Raw genomic sequence first — 18,303 nt, 5'->3', positions numbered from 1 at the left:
ACAATGCCACTCAAACTCTTTCACACCTACTCAAGACTGCTACAATTTGATGACCGTGAATCAAGACCAGCAAGACGTGTGACAGACAAACTTGCAGCCATAAGAGAGGTATGGGGTATGGGACAAGTAGGTGGAGCGGCTGCCCTACCTCTACAATCCAGGGCCTGACGTAACAGTGGACGAGCAACCGGTTCCATTTAGAGGTAATCTGTTTTCATATTTGTAATAAAAGTGACAAGCCAGCAAAATATGGGATCAAGTCATGGGTGGTTTGCGATGCCAAATCAAGCTATGCTTGGAAAATGCAAGTCTATACTGGGAAGCTGACCAGTGGATGCCCAGAGAAGAACCAGGGCATGCGAGTTGTGCTTGATGTGACAGAGGGACTGAGGGGTCATAATGTGACATGTGACAATTTCTTCACCTCTTCACCTAATTAGTTGAATGGGTTATGTTATTTTTATATTTTTGTACATTATACATTGTACATTGTTTTAAATTGTTCACTGAGTCATTGGGATGAAAAAAAATGAATTCAAAACTCCTTTTTGCACATTTTTTTCTTTAGAAAGGTCATAGAAATTCAAGTGAAGAGAAATATAGAAATTCAAGTGAAGAGGGAAAACTCAGGTATTCACACATTTTGTGGTGAATGACAATATGCAAGATGAAATTTGGTGTTTAAAATTCAATTAAGCTGCTTATATTGGGATTTAGTGAAGACGGGTCATTTTGACCCGGAGGACACGGGGTGTATACAGAAAATGAGGACAACAGGAGGGTTAATATTTCAGGCAAAAATTCCAACAGAACCCCCCAATGACCATATTCACCACACAGACTCACTTTAACATGAATAATCTGCTATAATATTCATATCTTTGTTTATGTTTGGCTTAAAGAACACCAATCAAATGTGGCAGTCTCATCTTTAAATGTCATTACAATTATAAAACTCAGACTTGGAGATAAATTAATGGCTTTTTTTTGATTTTGGGGTTTTTTTTGGATGCTTTCAAAACACCAAAGGAGTCCTTCAGAGGGTACCACAGGATTCCTCTGAACTTAAGAATTTGCTGCTTTAACACTGACCACTTTCTTGTTTACATACAGATGAAAACAGCTGCATGTACTGCATAGGCTGATGAGCTTACCAAACTCTCTTGGTACAGATATAGAGTAGACACAGGTCTGTCCAGAGGTGTAGTTTCTTGGGAAATTTGGAGACAAAACAGTGCCTTCTGATCCCGTAGAACGACTTCCACAGGGCGCTGGAGATTCAGACATGTACATGAACACATAACAAAAGCAGTGTGACACTGAATTACAAATCAATTCTACTTTAACAGACTGAGTCATGTGTGTAATTCAGCAGGAAATATTTATTCCAACTTGTGTTTTACCTTGACAGCTAGGTAAAGCCCTGTTCCATCCAGGTCTGCCATCATCACCCATACTGCAGGTTAGAGTAGAATAGCCCTATAAACAAACAAAAAAGAAAATACTGTAGGAAAACCAGTCCATGTAACTAATAACCCAACCAACCAACCCCCTGTTTGCCAAGTTTCTACCTGCCCAGCAATTCAACCAGCCAACGAACAATTCATCCAGCAAGCTAACAAAAAAACAAACAACAAACTCCCAAACCTCAGATTCAGTCAAGCCATCAGCAATCCAGCTGTTTTTACCTGCAGTACATATCCTGCTTCACAGTAGAAGGTGACAGTAGAACCCAGCTTATAATCAGATCCCAACCTGGTCCCATTCAGAACCACACCTGGGTCGAAACAAGATTCCCTCAGCTTGGCTAGATGGAGTTTAAAAAAAAAAAAGTGCGTTAGAGAGAGGATGAGGCAAAGGAAAAGAGACAGGCACACATGAATAATAGGGCAAATTAATAATAACTAAGTCCCTTGCAATAATCAAATGAGGCAGGCATTCCGTTGGCCTTTGTAACAGTCTGTTTGACTTAGCTGTCTTTGCCAAGATGGAGCAAGAACGATAACTTCATCCCCCGGCTTTTGTGTGCTACACGAACCTTGTAAATTATGGCCTTGGCCCCCCTCCCAAAAGATTAGTGGCCACCCGCATCAACTTAAGGCTTAATTCCTCAGTCCACACAAAGTCACTGTTGACTCTTTCGTGCAAGTGAATCAAACTCACACCTTTCTGACAGACTATTTCAACAGACACAGATTCAGCAGGGACTTTATGCAGAGAGCAATAATTGTCTTTCATCTTGAATCCAGCGTGATACACATGTATATGCACCAAAGTGCGCTCAATGCGAGCAGTGGTCTTAGTGTAATGTGAAAGGAAAATATTCCTGATACCTTCTGCAGAAATTTTGTCATTATGATTTTCTATTATGTTTACTGTGGAAACCTCACTGTGGAGTAATTTCCCAAATCGCCTTCTTTATGAAAAACACAAATGACAGAAAAAGCTCCCGATGCAATCACCTCAAGCTAAGTAAAATTATTTTTTAAACAACCGATAATAACAAAGCGGCTATAAAAAAAAACCTTGTAGTTGCAATGTGTCGTCAACTTTCCTTATAGTATCCTCCCAATAAAAAAAGGACATATTAACTTAAGACTTACTGTACATATACAGAGCATATTCACAGGTGACATCTAGTTAGGTAAATGTACTGTACTGTGCAAAAGTCTTGAGGAACAGTTCTCCAGGCTTTTTGAAAGACATTTCAAAGCTCTTCTTTGGCTGACTTTTGTTCTGTTCTCTATCAAGATGATCACACACTACCTCAATAACGTTGAGGTCTGGGCTCCGGGGAGGCCAATCCATGCAGCCCCAAACCATAACAGAGCCTCCATTGGTTTTACAGATGGCTGTAGGCACTCACTGTTTCTCCTGACCTTGTCAGTACATGTTGACAAAGATTTAAATCCAAAATGTAAAATTTGGATTAGTCACTCTATAAGACCTGTTTCCACTGATTTTCATTCCAGTTCTTGTGTAATTTGGCATACCTCAGCCTTTTCTCCCTGTTTCTCGTCCTTAAGAATGGCTTCTTGACAGCCACCCTTCCACTGACACCATTTCTGATGAGGCTTCAGTGAACAGTAGATGGATCAACTGGTCCTGTGTCAGGTCTTTGCTGGACTTTTTCTTATTTCTTAAGCATATAACAGATACTGCTCATCTGCTACAGATAATTTTTTAGGCCTGCCACTTCTTTTGTCCTCCACTTGTTTTTTAAAATTTTTAAGGACACACTGCACAATATGCCAAGTTTTCAGCTAATAGCCCTTTGAGAATCACATTGTTGGTGCAAAAATACTATTTTATGCCTGTCAAAGTGTGTTATCTTTGGCATTTTTCATAGATTCAACTAAAGAAAAGCAAAACATAAAGAAATGAGAGGTGACTCCAGACAGTATTGTGAACTATTAGATGATGCAGAAAAAAAGACAATGTGCTCCTTTCTCTTCTGTAATTGTAATTATATTTCAAATTTCTTTACCTATCACACTTTATCAAAATTTGCCTGAATTATTAATATGACTTCTGTGAGTATGCAAAATGTGTGGTTTAAGGCGCTGCCTGATGTACTTTTTTCTGTAAAAGGTAATCAGTAAAAATTCAATTTAAATGAGGGATGTGGTACTATTAGGAAACCATTATACCTTTGTATTCCAGGTGAAATCCAGTGTAAGAAACTGATCCATCACTGCGGAAAGCTAAAAGCATTGTATTTGAACTGCTCTCTATCCGCTCTGGGAGTTTGCTGTCCTGGAAGCTACCAATGAGAGGACTGTTGCTGTCTGGACCGTCGTAGATGTACAGGAAATCATAGTTTGGTTCAATGTTGAAACTAAAGGTAGAAGAAGACAGGGACAAATGAGAGAAAAAAATGTAAACAGAAATTCAAAGATAAAGTATCTACCGGAATTCAGTGGTTTTTAGAGTTGTTTTGTTTGTCATTCATACTACAAAGCAAGCGTAGCTTTTGAAAGTTATGAAAGCTGAATAGATTTTCAAAGCAGTTTAGCACTTAAAGGTAGAAGTTGCAGTTCCCTTTTCTAGAAAAAAAGTAATAATTTTACATGGTTTTGAAACTTGCACAAAGCAAATATAAGCTGTTTCATACTGATTGTTTCATTTTACTCTTGTTTACCTGTAGGAAAAAGACCTGAAATACAAATTTTTAGCATGCTTAATCAAAAGAGTCTTTTGGTCTGTTGGTCGAACACTTTGTCCAAACTAAAATGATTGCCATAAAATTTTGTATTGGAATTTGCTGGCAGCAAAAAAGGACATCCAGGTTGTCTGCCTTCAAATTGAGCCAGCTCAGCTTGGACAGGCTTTTAGTCTTCTGTCATTCCATTTCACATTTCACATTTCACTCTGCAGTAACATTTGTCTAGTCAAGAGGTTTTAAAAAGCTCAACTGAATTGAACTGGGAAGTAGCATTGTAGGTTACCTGATGAAGGCCAGTGACAGGACGTAGTCTGGGTTGACAGCAATGAGCCAGTCGCAGTCTTTTGAGTGAGGGTAGGGATGTGGGTAGTTAGGAGAGAGTATAAATCCACTGGAGCCTGTAAGGTTTCCTCCACAAGGAGCTATAATAGGAACACAGGTCAAGATTGACATCCATTTTGATAAAGCCTTAAAATGTCATAACATTTAAATATTCTCTCAAGCTCAACCATGCAGAATGAAAAACGCATCGCGTATCACTCAACACAGTTTGGCAAAAACTGCTCCTGAATGAAAAACTTAATTAAAAAGCAGAAGAATAGAAATATGTGAACTGAATGAAATGTGACCCTTTTTTTATACAGCTCTCTTATAAGTCACAGACAGATGTGTCCTTGAGTTATGCAATAACTCCAGTTGTATATGCAGTACATTTATTATGCGTCCCTGTAGAATACAGTTGGAGTGTTCACCTATGCAGACAGGTGGGCTGGGCTGCCAGTAGTATCTGTTATCCACTTGTATACAAGTTATTTTGTCGTCCCCCTGGAGCTCGTATCCTGGGTCACACTGAAAGGACACTGAATCCCCCGGCTCACGGCCATCTCCACTACGACTGCCATTCATTGGTACACCTGGGTCTCTGCAGGCTGTAGCTACTGAGCCTGGACAGATAGGGGATAGGAACAAAGCAGTGAACAGAGGGGAAAAGGAGAGCAATTATAGAAAACGGTGTCACACTAGGTATCTAACACTTTAATCCAGTGCATAAAAACAGTACTACTTCAACTAACTAATGGGTGCTACATAGGTAAAAAAAAAAAAAATCAGGTTGAGTGAAGGTCTTTTAAGCAGACTAGATTTTATTCTCTGTATCCAGAGAACTACCTATTGAAGAACACAGACACAACAATGGTAGCCTAGATGATACTTTCTGTTATGTTTTATATACCTTTCTAGTTATATTTTTATTCAACACTTACTAGAAAACTGTATGGAAAATCCTGACTTGCTGATGTAAAAATCAGTCTCAAACTGAACAGTGACTGTGTTCAGTGTCGAGTGGATTCCCTCAGGGAGCAGAGACCCACTCAGCTCTGCCAAAGACATTTCATTCTCAGGTGGTCCATCCCAAACCTTCAGCATGTCATGGCTGGCTTCAGTATCAAAGGCCAAGAACTGGAGACTGTAAAAAGAGAGTATTTTCATGTGAATAATGTTCACACCAACTGCCAATCCCAAAATTTGAAATGAATTTTCATTTGTAAGAAGTGTAATATACACACGAGTTTACAGTATGCTTAACATCTTGATCAAAAGCCTTAGTAAGGTCCCCTGTACCTCACAATATTTCCTGAGTCCACCTCGATGGTCCAGGTACAGCGAAGGTTATTGTCATATGGAAAAGGGTATCCAGGGGAGAGAATGCTCCCTGAAGACTCACCCTTAAAACGACCACCACACTCCGCTACAGGGATCCCACACAGACAAGAAACATTGGACACAGTTATTTTTGAACATGGTGTAAAAATGTTCCTGTCCACTTGTGACTACATTACAAACCTGTCACTGCAGCCCAACCAGCGGCCAATTGATGTGTGTGTATGTGTGCTTTGACAAGTCAACCATTTATCTGTCTGTGGCAATTGTTTGTCAAGGCAATCAGATCCACTAGGTGCACCTCAGAGGCCACTGATTAAACGATCACCAAGGAGACAAATGGATAAAGAAAGAAGCTAACTCTTATCCACTGAGTCGCTCTGTCTTTCTCACTCTATATCATGCACAAGGAGATGAAGAGAAGAGCAGAAGAGAGGAGGAAGAAGACACAAAGTGCTGATCTTGCATTCCTCCCTAAAGAAATCACAACACATTATATAACAGAAAATAATTCCCCCTTCCTTCTTTGTCTCTCTCGGTTATATATTTTCACAATCTTCATCCCCTCTCTGCTTTTCCTCCCTCTCCATGTCCCCCCTCCCTCAGGCTCTCCTCCCCTCATCACTGGAATATATTATCTTGGGTAATAGGAGCAATATTAAGAGCTCGGAAGGAGAAAAGGCAGAAAGGAGAGGCAAAAGAGAGTGAGAGAGAGATAGAAAAGGAAAGAACCAAGGGGGTAAAGAAGAAAAACCTATGAGTAATAATAAGAAGAAATATAATATTAAGACTGGAGGTTAGATGAGGTCACAGTATGTCACTGTTAAAATATAAAGTCAGAGCATTTCAGCCAGTAGTTTTATGAGTCTTTCATTATTGATAGTGTGAAGGAGGGAGACTTATTAGTCTGAATCCAAAATCAGAAAGTTCAGAGGCAGCAATGAAGGAATAAAAAGGTCCTAAAACACTGGACTGGCTGCTATGCTTGAAACTCCCATGCAAAGCAGCCGCAGCCATTTTGTTTAGCTTAACATTTGTTTGGGTTTAATTAGAGGATGCAATCATTTAACCATGTATTAACTGGTAGGAATAACAGTATATCCAAATTAAGCCCTCATAATATTAAAACCAAATCATTTCAGGTACTACATTCCAATACACTGAAAAATACTGTACGCGTTTGTTTATGTGTGAGTGCGAGAAGCCTGAAATTGCATAGCCAGTGAAAGACTATGGTTGACCTGTTGATATCAATACTGTGAACTGTGGTTTTATAATTTTCTATGAGTCTGAAACCTTGGAAAACGAATTAAAAATGTAATAATGGCATAACTGTGTATTTAGTAAAGTGTCAATATTAAGTTGCCTCCTGCTTTTATACAACGCTAAATCAAATTGAATAATTGGATAAGTGGAAGAAAAGTTTGGACGGATGGATGGATGGATGGATGGATGGAGTTTATGAAGAAATTCTCTGTCTGTCACTCAGCCCTTTATGTGCCCAGAGTTGCATGGAGGTTATGTGTGTTTTATGTTAGGGCATGTCTGAGTACATACAGTAACACAGCACTGGGAGAATATAAGGGCAGCCTCCAGGAACAGAAATAAAATTTTTCACAGCAGAAAAAGTAATGCATCAGCTGGGCAGAGGGATTCCAGGTGGCATGATGCTAAATAAATAAGCTTTTCATTGGGACTTAAAACTACAGCAGCGTGTGATATTCAGGGAAAATCAAGAAGGTGATTCTGCAGGAAATTGGCCCCCATCTGTTTTTCTTCCAGATAACTGAATTAACATCCTGCAATCAAATGTTGCATAAAGCTGCGAGTCACTTTAATCTATTACTGAAAAAAACTGATATAGTAATGTTTCCCGATACCTAAAAGTGTGTGTGTGCTAGCAGAATTCTGGATAAATAGCCATTCCAGCTAAAGAACACAGAACATACAAGTGAAGCCTTTTCTAATTATGTTGCCGTTCATTCATTAGAAAGATTCTGCATGTTTTTTTCCCCCTGTGAAAACGTTAAAAGAGGCTCTGTACTGAAACAATACCATCATGTTTTCCAGCTACTGGGTAACTGGGAAGCTTAACAGCATCAGACAGAAGTGGTGTGGAACACACTGCACAGCATTAAATGCAACAACATCAGTTTAAGTCTTGGAAAAAAATTACCTCTCCCGCCCAAGCTTATTAAAGAATGTTAGTCAAAGTCTGGAGCACCATGCATCTACGCAGGCCTCCTTGTGTCTTCAAATATCTGTGTGTGTGTGTGTAGGAATATGTGTTTCTTCAATAGAGCTCCTTTCAGAGTGTTACTGGCTTCAGAAAGTGCAAGACATACCTATACAAGAAGGCAGAGGGTTATCCCAGGCTCTCCGTTCACCTGTCATACACTTCAGTGCGGAAGCCCCATGCAGAGTATAACCAGGCTCACATCTATATGTGATACTACTCCCGGAAAAATGACCTTGGTCGTTGACCTTGAAGCCAAACTGAGGCACGCCTGGGTCTTCGCAATGAGACAACTCAAAACCTAGAAAGAGACAAAAAAAAAAAAAACTGAGAAAGATCTTTACAGTATGTACTTTTTAAAATACTCACTAAGGGAGATCTAAGGCCCACAAGAGAAAAGAGAATTAGTTTTATTTAGATGCTTAGATGCACAGCAATATTCCCTTAATATCTGGCCCACTCAAGGATTCTGTTTATGAGCTTGCTGATATCACAGATCCTGTTAAGCTCTCATCCCATTTTAATAACAAAACTGAAAAAGATACATGAGACATACCATTATTAGGAGTGATATTGGAGTGCGTATACACCTTATCCAATTTAATGTTGTTTCCACAGTCAGCGTAAGCTCAGTTTCCATGGTAATATTTGGAATATTTGTACACAGTTTTGGAGAGCAAAATATGAATAGGTATATAACTAGCTTATCCTTATAAGACCATAACCAGGATTTGATCTACGGCATTACCTGGAAGACAAGGTGCACCGGAATTTGAGTTATCTCCTGGCAGACTGCTGTAGGTGCATGTCTAAATCCTCAAAAATGGCCATTTGGAAAGCCATACCTACTATTTAGCAACACAAACACATTTGTCATCATACTGAAATCAAGTGTGAACAATTTCCCATCTAAAATTGTTCTCTGTTTGTTAGACATGTATAAGGAAACAAACCGCCATGCATTATTCATTCGACCACATCTCAGGAGTTTTATTGAATTACAGCCTCTGTATCAAATGTAACTCTAAACAAACAGAGGCATAGTACTACAATCTCAAAATTGCTGCTGCAGTGTGCTTTAAGCTAATGCATTTTGTTTTATATGGCAAAATAACTTCTACCCGCAAAAGTCTGAAAACAGCAGAGGTCTGAGTAAGTAATCCACTGTGCTTACACAGTACAGAGACAACACAACTTCAAAGCAAATCAGCTAAGCTATCACCCTTCATGACACCATTTAAACAATTAGAATTCCAACTGCGCATCTAAGAGGGCACTGCCAAATGTGGGTGTGCTTTGGTGAACATCAAAACACACCTTTACCACTCCATCCTACGCTGAAAGCTTTGTTAATCAAACGTGACATGTTTCTTGTGATCATTTCAGTGGAAAAATTCATATCCACTTCTGTGATGGCTTCCATTTAGAGTTAAACTGGTTGCTAAGTTACATTTGTCAGAAATCAGCAGTTATCATGAGGCATCAAACTGGTGACTAATTTGAGTCAGATACTGAGAAGCTTTGATTCTTGTGTACAATCCCTTTTGACCTTATTGAATACCATACTGCTAAAATTAATATGCCCTGAAAAAATATTTCCTCCCTCCTTATTTCTTAGATTTTGCATATTTGTAACACTTAAATGTTTCAGATTATTACAAAAAAATTATACTAGACAAATCCACGCAGATACAAAAATGCATTTTTTTAAATGATGATTTCATTTATTAAGGGAAAAAAAGCTATCAAAACCTACCTGGTCCTGTCTAACAAAAAAGCAATCCCCCTAAACTTAATAACTGGTTATGCCACCCTTGGCAGCAAGAACTGCAGTCAAGTGTCTGTCACATCCCTGTGGAGGAATTTTGTCCCACTCTTCTTTGCAGAATTCTTTTAATTCAGCCACACTGGAAGGTTTTCAAGCATGAGCGACCTGCTTAAGGTCATGCCAAAGCATCTCAATCTGATTTGAGTCCGGAGTTTGACTAGGCCACTCCAAAACCTTAAAAGTTTTTTGGAGTCATTCAGAGGTGGACTTGCTGGAGTGTTTTGGATGATTGTACTGCTCCATAACCCGAGCAAACTTGAGCTTCAGCGAACAAACTGATGGCTGGACATTCTCTTTCAGGATTTTCTGGTAATTGGCAGAATTCATGGTTCCACCACTTACAGCAAGTCGTCCAGGTCCTGAAGCAGCAAAGCAGCCGCAGGCCATCACACTACCACCACCATGTTTGACTGTTGGTATGATGTTCTTTTTATGAAATGTTGTGTTAGTTGCTGTGACTCAAACCTTTAAAAAAAAAAAAAAAAAAAGCTTCTGTCTCTTCAGTCTACAGAATATTTCCTCAAAAGTCTTGGGGAACATCAAGATGTTTTCTGGCAAATGTGAGTCAAGCCTTTGTGTCGTTTTTGGTCAGCAGTGGTTTTCACCTTGAAACTTTCCCATGGATGCCATTTTTGCCCAGTCTCCTGCTTATTGTTGAATTATGAACTCTGGCCTTAACTGAGGCAAGTGAGGCCTGCAGTTCTTTAGATGCTGTTCTGGGTTTATTTGTGACCGTCTAAATGACTCGTCGATGTCCTCTTGGAGTAATTTTGGAAGGCCGGCCATTCCTGAAGGTTCTGAGTTTTCTCCAATAATGGCTCTCACTGTTGTTTGCTGGAGTCCCAAAGCCTTAGAAATAACTTTTAATGGTTTTTAATGAAAATGTTAATAGCAGCTCAAACTGTATGGAAATTCCAATGCGCTGGTTATTATGACAAACCTGTCTTTTGGGGACAGCTTCATACAATGTGAAGTCAACAAGATTTTGGTGTGTGAATGTAAGAAGTCTTAGCTCTATACTAATCAGCCATGTTCACTGGAAACTTACTTGAGTACACCAGTTTGAATCCTTCCCCTGTGTTTTCTGCATCACTGTAAAATTCCAGCCAGAGATGGTTTGACGTGGAAATGAGCGTCAAGCCCAACATGGACGACCCAGTAAATGCTCCGAGAACATGGGCTGTGTTATCTTTACCATCATAAATCTGTAACAACAGCATAATGCACTTTGTATGATACATGTGGCATGAACTGATTTTATCGATTTGTTTATTGTTAACAATAGCAATGACCAAATGCGTATATGTGAGCGAGTTTACCTTGAGTATATCGCCTTGGGCAAGATGAAAGGTTCTAGCAGAGATGTTGATTCCTTTCCCAGCTTGAACCTGAGGTCAACATTAAATCAAAATGAGCTCTAATGACTCACAAAGATTTGAAGATTGATAATAAATTTTACCTCTTTTAAATACTTGCAGTGGTCAATAACTATCATTTTGCTCAATAAAAACACATTTCATGTATATTTTGAAATGCTACAATGTATTACCTGAATGCTGTAGATGCACTCATGGTTGTTATCGTAGTTCATCGGGTAGTTTGGAGAGAGCAGTATCCCTTCATTGTTTATGACTGAAGAGCCACACTCCGCTGAAGACAGAAAGCAGACAATTAAAAAATAAATAAATAAATTAAAAAAAAGCACAATGTTGAGACATGGTTTAATTCTTAAGAGGCTTATAAGGATGTGGAGTGGCCATGTGAAGAAGCTTTTGTTGTGCCCCAAAATAACCTGCATTTAAAACTTTAATTTCATAAACAAAGACTATGTTTTGCAGCTTATTTAAGAGGCTTGTGGCTTTTAAAGTTGTTTGGTCTGACCAGATAAAGGTTTTTGCCCATTGTCTGTGCAACTATGGAGAACACAGGCTGTTCTTATAATAATAATAACAACAACAATGATAACAATAATAATAGTAACAAAATAGATAAAATTATTTTTTTCTTAATTTCTAAATTTTAAATAGCCAGCTGTATCAGCTAATGAGAATAATAAGGTTACAAACTTCACCTGAAGTTACCTGTTCTTTGCACTTCTTACACATGCCCTCCATGTACAGTATCCATGTCCCTTTCCGCTCTTTTTCACTGCCTCTCCCTAACGTTCTCCCTCTCTGTCTCCACTGGTGTAATAGTCGTATTACAGCTGCCATATCGTCAATAAATCACACTGCTATAGTTTCCATTTAGAAAATTACCTCTTCACCCTCTCTCTTTCCTCTGTAACTCCCCCACTCTTGCACTCTCTCTTCTACTCTATGAATAGTGCCTCCTTTGCTCTCCTTTACTTCAATCAACTTTCCTCTTACACTTCTCCTGAGCTCTCTTTTTCTTCCACCTCTTATTATTTTATTTTCCTGTTTTTATTTTTCCCCTCCTGCTTGTGATGGCATTCAGAAATAATAAAAGAGTAAAAAAAGAAACACGACAAAGGAACACTGGATTTTTGAAACGGCAAAGAAACATCTTTGGAAGCTCTCCAACTCTTTTCCAGATAGCATTTTATGGAAAAAAAAAATAGCTGCAAAGAATTAAAAAGAGACACTCATAAAACCACAAAGTCAGCTCACCAAAGTTATACTTTATGCCTGCATTGCACATTTCTTAGTTAATTAAAATCACAAAAAAACAAACACACACATGCACAAACTTCTGTGTGTTTATTAATGAAAGAAGACAAGAAAAAGTCTTTATGTAGCCAAAAATTAGAAAAAAACCCCCCATTGTTGGTGTTCTAATCTTTCCTTTTCCCTCTCCTCTTCACCTGTGATGTGTACCATCATGCAGCAATGCAACACAATACGGAGAAACTTAATATAGCAAACTGCACTACACCACAGAACAGCGGCACGCAACACCACTCCCAGCTCTCTGCATTATCAGTTTTGTCACGTTAATGAAAGAACCAAAGAACCAAAGCCTTATACAATGGCACTGAGAACATCATGCAAAGCTGAAAATTAGATCGGAGAGTAAAATCTTCTCACACGTAGCCTCAAATTAAAGCGTTGTATAATGTTTAAATGCTTTTTACTAGACCTGGAGTGCTCTGGCTTTCTTCACTTGTAATTTTTCAAAAATCTTAGGTGTAAATTAACAAATTTTGTGAGCAAGTGCAGAAATGTAGTGTCTTTTGCTATGGGCTTTTATACTACATCTGCACCCAAATCAAATCTTACTTTACACAGTTCATGCTTGAAGACCCTGAGGTTAAGAGTACACGATAATGATTCCCACTGATAAACTCGTGCTTTAAATTAGACTTATCCTATCTATTTAGAAGCAGGGAGTAGCAATTCTCTGGTGGCGAGGTAGCAATTGTGAGGCAAGTGCCTTGATCAAAGACAATCTCCTGACAATCTCCTTATTCACCCAAAATAGCCCAAAACTGACACAAAGAGGAAGAAAGCATGACATTTTGTGTATTTCTTCTTTTTTAATCAGTGTGATTGCTTTCATCTTGCTTTATCAGCCAAAACAAATTACACTTAAATGCATTTTCCTTGACAAAAATTTTGTGTGTGTGACAGCTAAGATATGAACTGCTTGTTTATATTGTATGCAGTATGGTTTTAAAACCTACTGAGAAAGCCGTTATTTTGCCCTTCAATAGCTTATCTGTACATTGATTATTTAAAAATAAGATATAACCAAACATATAAACACATTTTCCACTCCACAGATGAAACATTTTTTTTATTTAAACAGGCATGCTTTAGTACAATCTGTGTCGTGCAGACTATACTGTTCAACAATAAATCCACTACTCTCAGTTTTATATGCATGCACACACTCACAGTTTTTACTTCACATTTATTGTTTGCCGTGTGTAAAACGGGCATACTGCAGCAGCTACAGTGAGTTGCATTAGTGTTCAATATGGTGCATAAACCTACTGTAAATGTGATTGCATGTTTATCACATCGTAAAAGCCTTTCTCAGCCTGTGTTCTGACTTCTAGTTTCAGCAATTCCTTGCTGACGTAAATTAAATATTAAGGATAAAGCCTGTTTTGACATTTCTTGTCTCAAAAGGTTAAAAAAAAAATCCCCACTCGCCCTATGGCTGGTCTTTGTTTGTGCTTCAAGTTCAGTTTCTCTATCAGAGGCCTGAGGGTCGTGTGCAGTATCTTAGCTGTTCCTAGGACTGCATTCTTCTGGACAGAGATCTCAGATGTCTCTCCTGGAATATGCTGGAGTCACTCCCCCAGTTTGGGGGTCACTGCCCCAAGTGTCCCGATTACCACGGGGACCACAGTTACCTTCACCTTCCACATCCTCTCTAGCTCTTCTCTCAGCTCTTCATATTTCTTGAGCTTCTCATGTTCCTTCTTCCTGATGTTGTTATAACTTGGTATTGCTACATCTGTCACTTCAGCATTCTCCCTCTGCTTGTCCAGCACTACTATGTCCAGTTGGTTAGCCTTCACCAATCTGTCCATCTGTAACTGGAAGTCCCACAGGATCTGTCATTCTAAACCACCTCTGGGGATGTATCCTATTTTGACCTTGGTACTTTCATACTTGGCACAGATGTTCTAGTATACTATGCTGGCCACTAAGTTATGGAGTTCCACGTATACCCTGCCAGCTAGCATCTTGCACCCTGCTGCTATGTGCTGGACTTTATCAGGGGTATCTCTACAAAACCTGCACCTTGGGTCTTGCCTGGCATGGCAGACCCCAGCCGCAATGGAGATTGTGCTTAGAACTTGTTAGTAACTTTATCCAGTCTTTAAAAAAAAATCGGTATTATTTTAGATAATGTCCTTGTCAGTAAAATTCAAAATTATAAAAGGTGAACAGGACATAAATGTCAGTCTGCTTGGGACTCCTAAAGAAATATCACTGGCATTTGCTGTTCATCCACTAAGTGGAAATTGGCTGATACAAATGCTGCTCTCTGAAGTGCTATTAAGTTTAGAGTTATTATTTAATATATATTTTTTGGAACAGTTAAAAAAAAGAATGGTACTATAGCTACAGCCAGAGGTCCATTACAACTTTCACATCAAAGGTGGAAGAACAAAGATCACATATGCACTTCCTTGTGTGTTTGTTAACTATGCAATCTAAAATTTCGATCTTTTTGTCTCACTATTTTTGCTGTGCCCAAAGTGAGCAAAAGTTTGTGTTTGACCTCCTATCCCCATTGTATACAGTGTGTGTAGAGCACCACTTCACCCTCCTTTGTCATCTGAAAATCTGCCAGAATTGCTTAGAGGCTAACTGTCTTGCTCCGGAGTTTTTACTTCTACCTGCCATAACCACACCCCACTTGGCCTCCACTTAACTTGGTAGTACCTGTCAACTGCATCTAGACTCCTTCTTTAGCTTGATGGCTACCTTCACCACTGCGTCCACCAGGGTTATTATAGTTAACGAAAACGAACGAAATAACGAAAACTGAAATTGAAAAAACATTGTCGTTAACTGAAATAAATAAAAACTATAATTAAAAGGAAAAAACGATAACTAAATAAAACTGAATTGTGAGTTTACAAAACTAACTAAAACTAACTGAAATTATCGATAAACTGACTTTCATTTACTTGTTTTTTTGGGGGGGTTTTTTTAAGCCTTGTGGATTGATATGAAATCATTGTTTCCGCTCTCCGAGTTTAAGCTGGGAGCGCCACAGGACAACTGTGTGAGTGCGCATGTGCGTGCGCTCACCGCGCTGGTCCGCAAAGTAATGGCTGCGGTCTGCCGAGTCCTGTATGGAGGTTCTTTGAGTACAAACACCTGCACACGACCACAAGGTAATAACACACACAATCCAGCTACACAAGCATAAATGCGGACATGAGGTCGGCAACTTCTGTAGGTTGTGTACAGAGGCCGCAAAGACCCTGCAGGTTTAATTAGCAGCATCTAACCAAGCTAGCTCCAAAACAGAAGCAGCTTCAGGTGGTGAGAACATCAGGATGCAGCTGGATTTGAGCTTTGACTCCTTCAAAGAGTTTGTTTTTGTTTAACACCACATGTAGGTGTTATTAATCTGCTGCACTGATGCTGAACTTTATTGTGGAGTTTATTGTAGAATTTATTGAGTTTGGGAGTTCATGTTTTTCTTTGTTTCTCCCTGTTGATGTTCATGTGTGTCCTTAATATTACACACATTTAGCATGTCTTGTGAACAGTTGGTTGTTGACTATATTTCTTTAAACTGTATCTTTTGTCAAGTTTTCATTACACAATAGTCACTTTTGCGCCTTGAATCTTACACCTGATCAGGTATGAAAATACTAAAACTAATACTGAAACTAACTGAAACTAACTAAAACTAAGCATGAAACCAAAAATAAAAACTAATAAAAACGAGCAAAACCACTCTGAAAACTAATTAAAACTAACTGAATTAGAGAAAAAAAAGTAAAAACTAACTAAAACTAAACTATAATGTAAAATCCAAAACTATTATAACCCTGGCGTCCACCATCTGTTTCATGGGTTGCAAGTACATGTAGTAGTAGTAGTCTGCATGCCTAGGTGCTTAGTTTTATACACCTGTGGTCTTGGAAGTGATTGAAACACCTCAATTCAATGATTTGGATGGGTGAGTGAATACTTCTGGCAATATAGTGTACCTTAGGGACAATAAAATTTAGCCAATCCCGTTAAAACCATTGTGGCCCCTTTGCAATTCAGAGAGCTTGGTGACTCAGAGGAATACAAAAAATAAATATGGAATATCTGCACAGCTTTAGTATAAAGTTTAGTAACTTTTTAGACCCACAAAATCAGACCAGTGATAATTAAACCAATAGCAGCAGTAGCATTATCACGTACCAACACATCTAGGTAAAGGAGCGCTCCACATTCGTCTCCCGCCTCCCAGACAGATTAACTCTGGTGCTCCCTCCAGGCGGTATCCCATATTACAGGAAAAAGACAAAGTGTCTCCAACACCAAAACTATAGCCATTCCTCCTGCCAAAATGAGGCATGCCAGGGTCCTCGCATGGCTCCAACGTATATTCTGCAGGGAAAAAAAAATAGAATTTATACTGAATGCATGATTAAAAAAATAACAAACAGCACACTATACATACTATTTGCAGGAGATATGGTATAATTTATGTAAATACCTAAAATGTGTACTTTATTGATAGCTTTCTGAACAATTGAATGAGAATATATGTAATCATGGAAGCGATGCAAAATCTTCAAGCTGTAAATAACTACATAAAAGGCCAAGGTCATGACAATTTAATGTTACCCAAAAGATGAATGCATTCATACATTCATGGCCATGAACTCTCATGCTCTCAGTGGATAAGCCCTTTTAATTAATTCAGTAATTCTTGTGATAAAAACTCTTGAATATGCAGTCCATTAAAATATAATTGTTGCATGACAACAGAAATGAACAAGAAGGGCACAACTTGTCAATCTGAGTTTGTTCCAGCATGCCCTGAACTGAACTTGTTGAGAGTGTGTTTAGCAAGGTAGAGACTCAAAGTTATTTTCAGTTGGCTAAGACTGATGATGTGATGTGTTTTTTTTTTTTTTTTTTTTTTTTAGAGTGTGCTGCTGAAATAAACTGCATGTTGAGAATGTTAAGACTGCCAAGTCAAATCTCTCATGACACTTCCCATGTGTTACACTCCGAGAATCAGCTTATGCCATCTGGGTGGCAGTTTAAAAAAAAAAAAAAAAATCACTCAGTGTAGTCAGCTTCAGGCTAGTGCTCCTTTATTCCAGAGTCAATGAGAGGGCACCGAAAGGACAGTTAGGCACAATTTCACAATATCACATTTGATCTTTTTCTAGCTCTGTAATGATGTCATTGGTACAGGATGTCCCTAATATGGTCATCTTAGGTACTGTGAGTACAAAAGCCACACCCAGCTGCTGTTGACACCTAATGTTTATTGCTGAGGGGCAGCAAATCAGAAGACAGTGGGTTAAATGGAGAGTGGCATTAAAGAGAGAGGAGTTAAAACAGAATGTTTTTGACTGTTGATGAACTGAGGGGCTTCATGTCTTATGTCTGTATAACATTATAAAGATAGTCCTCAAAGAAAGGAGTAAAATGTCAGTTTAGATAGTGAAAACTAAAACTGAATACAGCGACAGTTTTGTATTATTCATAACATTCCATTTTCTTTTTGTTGTTGTTTTTTATTTGTTAGTTGGGTTTTTGGCACAGCAACTATCACACTCTTAAGTAATTTAGAGTTGAGCACACCAGTTCCTTTGGTTGAGTTATGCATATGTGGCCCAAGAAGACACATTTTTGAGAGGTGAATAACTGCAGAAGACACAGCTGAATGTTAAGATGTAAAAAGCTGGCACAAAAAAAATTTTTGTTTACCCACTTGCAGGGAAAAAAAACCCCACTTTTCAGCCCC

The 18,303-nt window shown here is 38.7% G+C and overlaps 1 protein-coding gene across 1 annotated transcript in view; it reads right to left on the bottom strand.

The window, feature by feature from the left end:
• csmd3b (CUB and Sushi multiple domains 3b) overlaps window positions 1-18,303 on the bottom strand; it is a 381,849-nt gene that overhangs the window by 62,129 nt on the left and 301,417 nt on the right. Inside the window, exons 21-33 of the mRNA XM_030740552.1 lie at window positions 16,740-16,928; window positions 11,438-11,538; window positions 11,208-11,276; window positions 10,937-11,093; window positions 8,170-8,361; window positions 5,786-5,912; window positions 5,428-5,630; window positions 4,918-5,109; window positions 4,449-4,587; window positions 3,651-3,838; window positions 1,689-1,807; window positions 1,404-1,479; window positions 1,155-1,271 (exon numbers count right to left, since the gene is read on the bottom strand). Of these exons, the coding sequence (XP_030596412.1) occupies window positions 1,155-1,271; window positions 1,404-1,479; window positions 1,689-1,807; window positions 3,651-3,838; window positions 4,449-4,587; window positions 4,918-5,109; window positions 5,428-5,630; window positions 5,786-5,912; window positions 8,170-8,361; window positions 10,937-11,093; window positions 11,208-11,276; window positions 11,438-11,538; window positions 16,740-16,928 (1,869 nt within the window). The remainder of the gene's footprint in view (window positions 1-1,154; window positions 1,272-1,403; window positions 1,480-1,688; window positions 1,808-3,650; window positions 3,839-4,448; window positions 4,588-4,917; window positions 5,110-5,427; window positions 5,631-5,785; window positions 5,913-8,169; window positions 8,362-10,936; window positions 11,094-11,207; window positions 11,277-11,437; window positions 11,539-16,739; window positions 16,929-18,303) is intronic.

The sequence above is a fragment of the Archocentrus centrarchus genome, chromosome 11, assembly GCF_007364275.1.
Source record: "Archocentrus centrarchus isolate MPI-CPG fArcCen1 chromosome 11, fArcCen1, whole genome shotgun sequence".
Lineage (NCBI taxonomy): Eukaryota > Metazoa > Chordata > Actinopteri > Cichliformes > Cichlidae > Archocentrus > Archocentrus centrarchus.
Note: the sequence above shows the minus strand (reverse complement) of the source record. Positions and strands in the feature narration are given on the sequence as shown.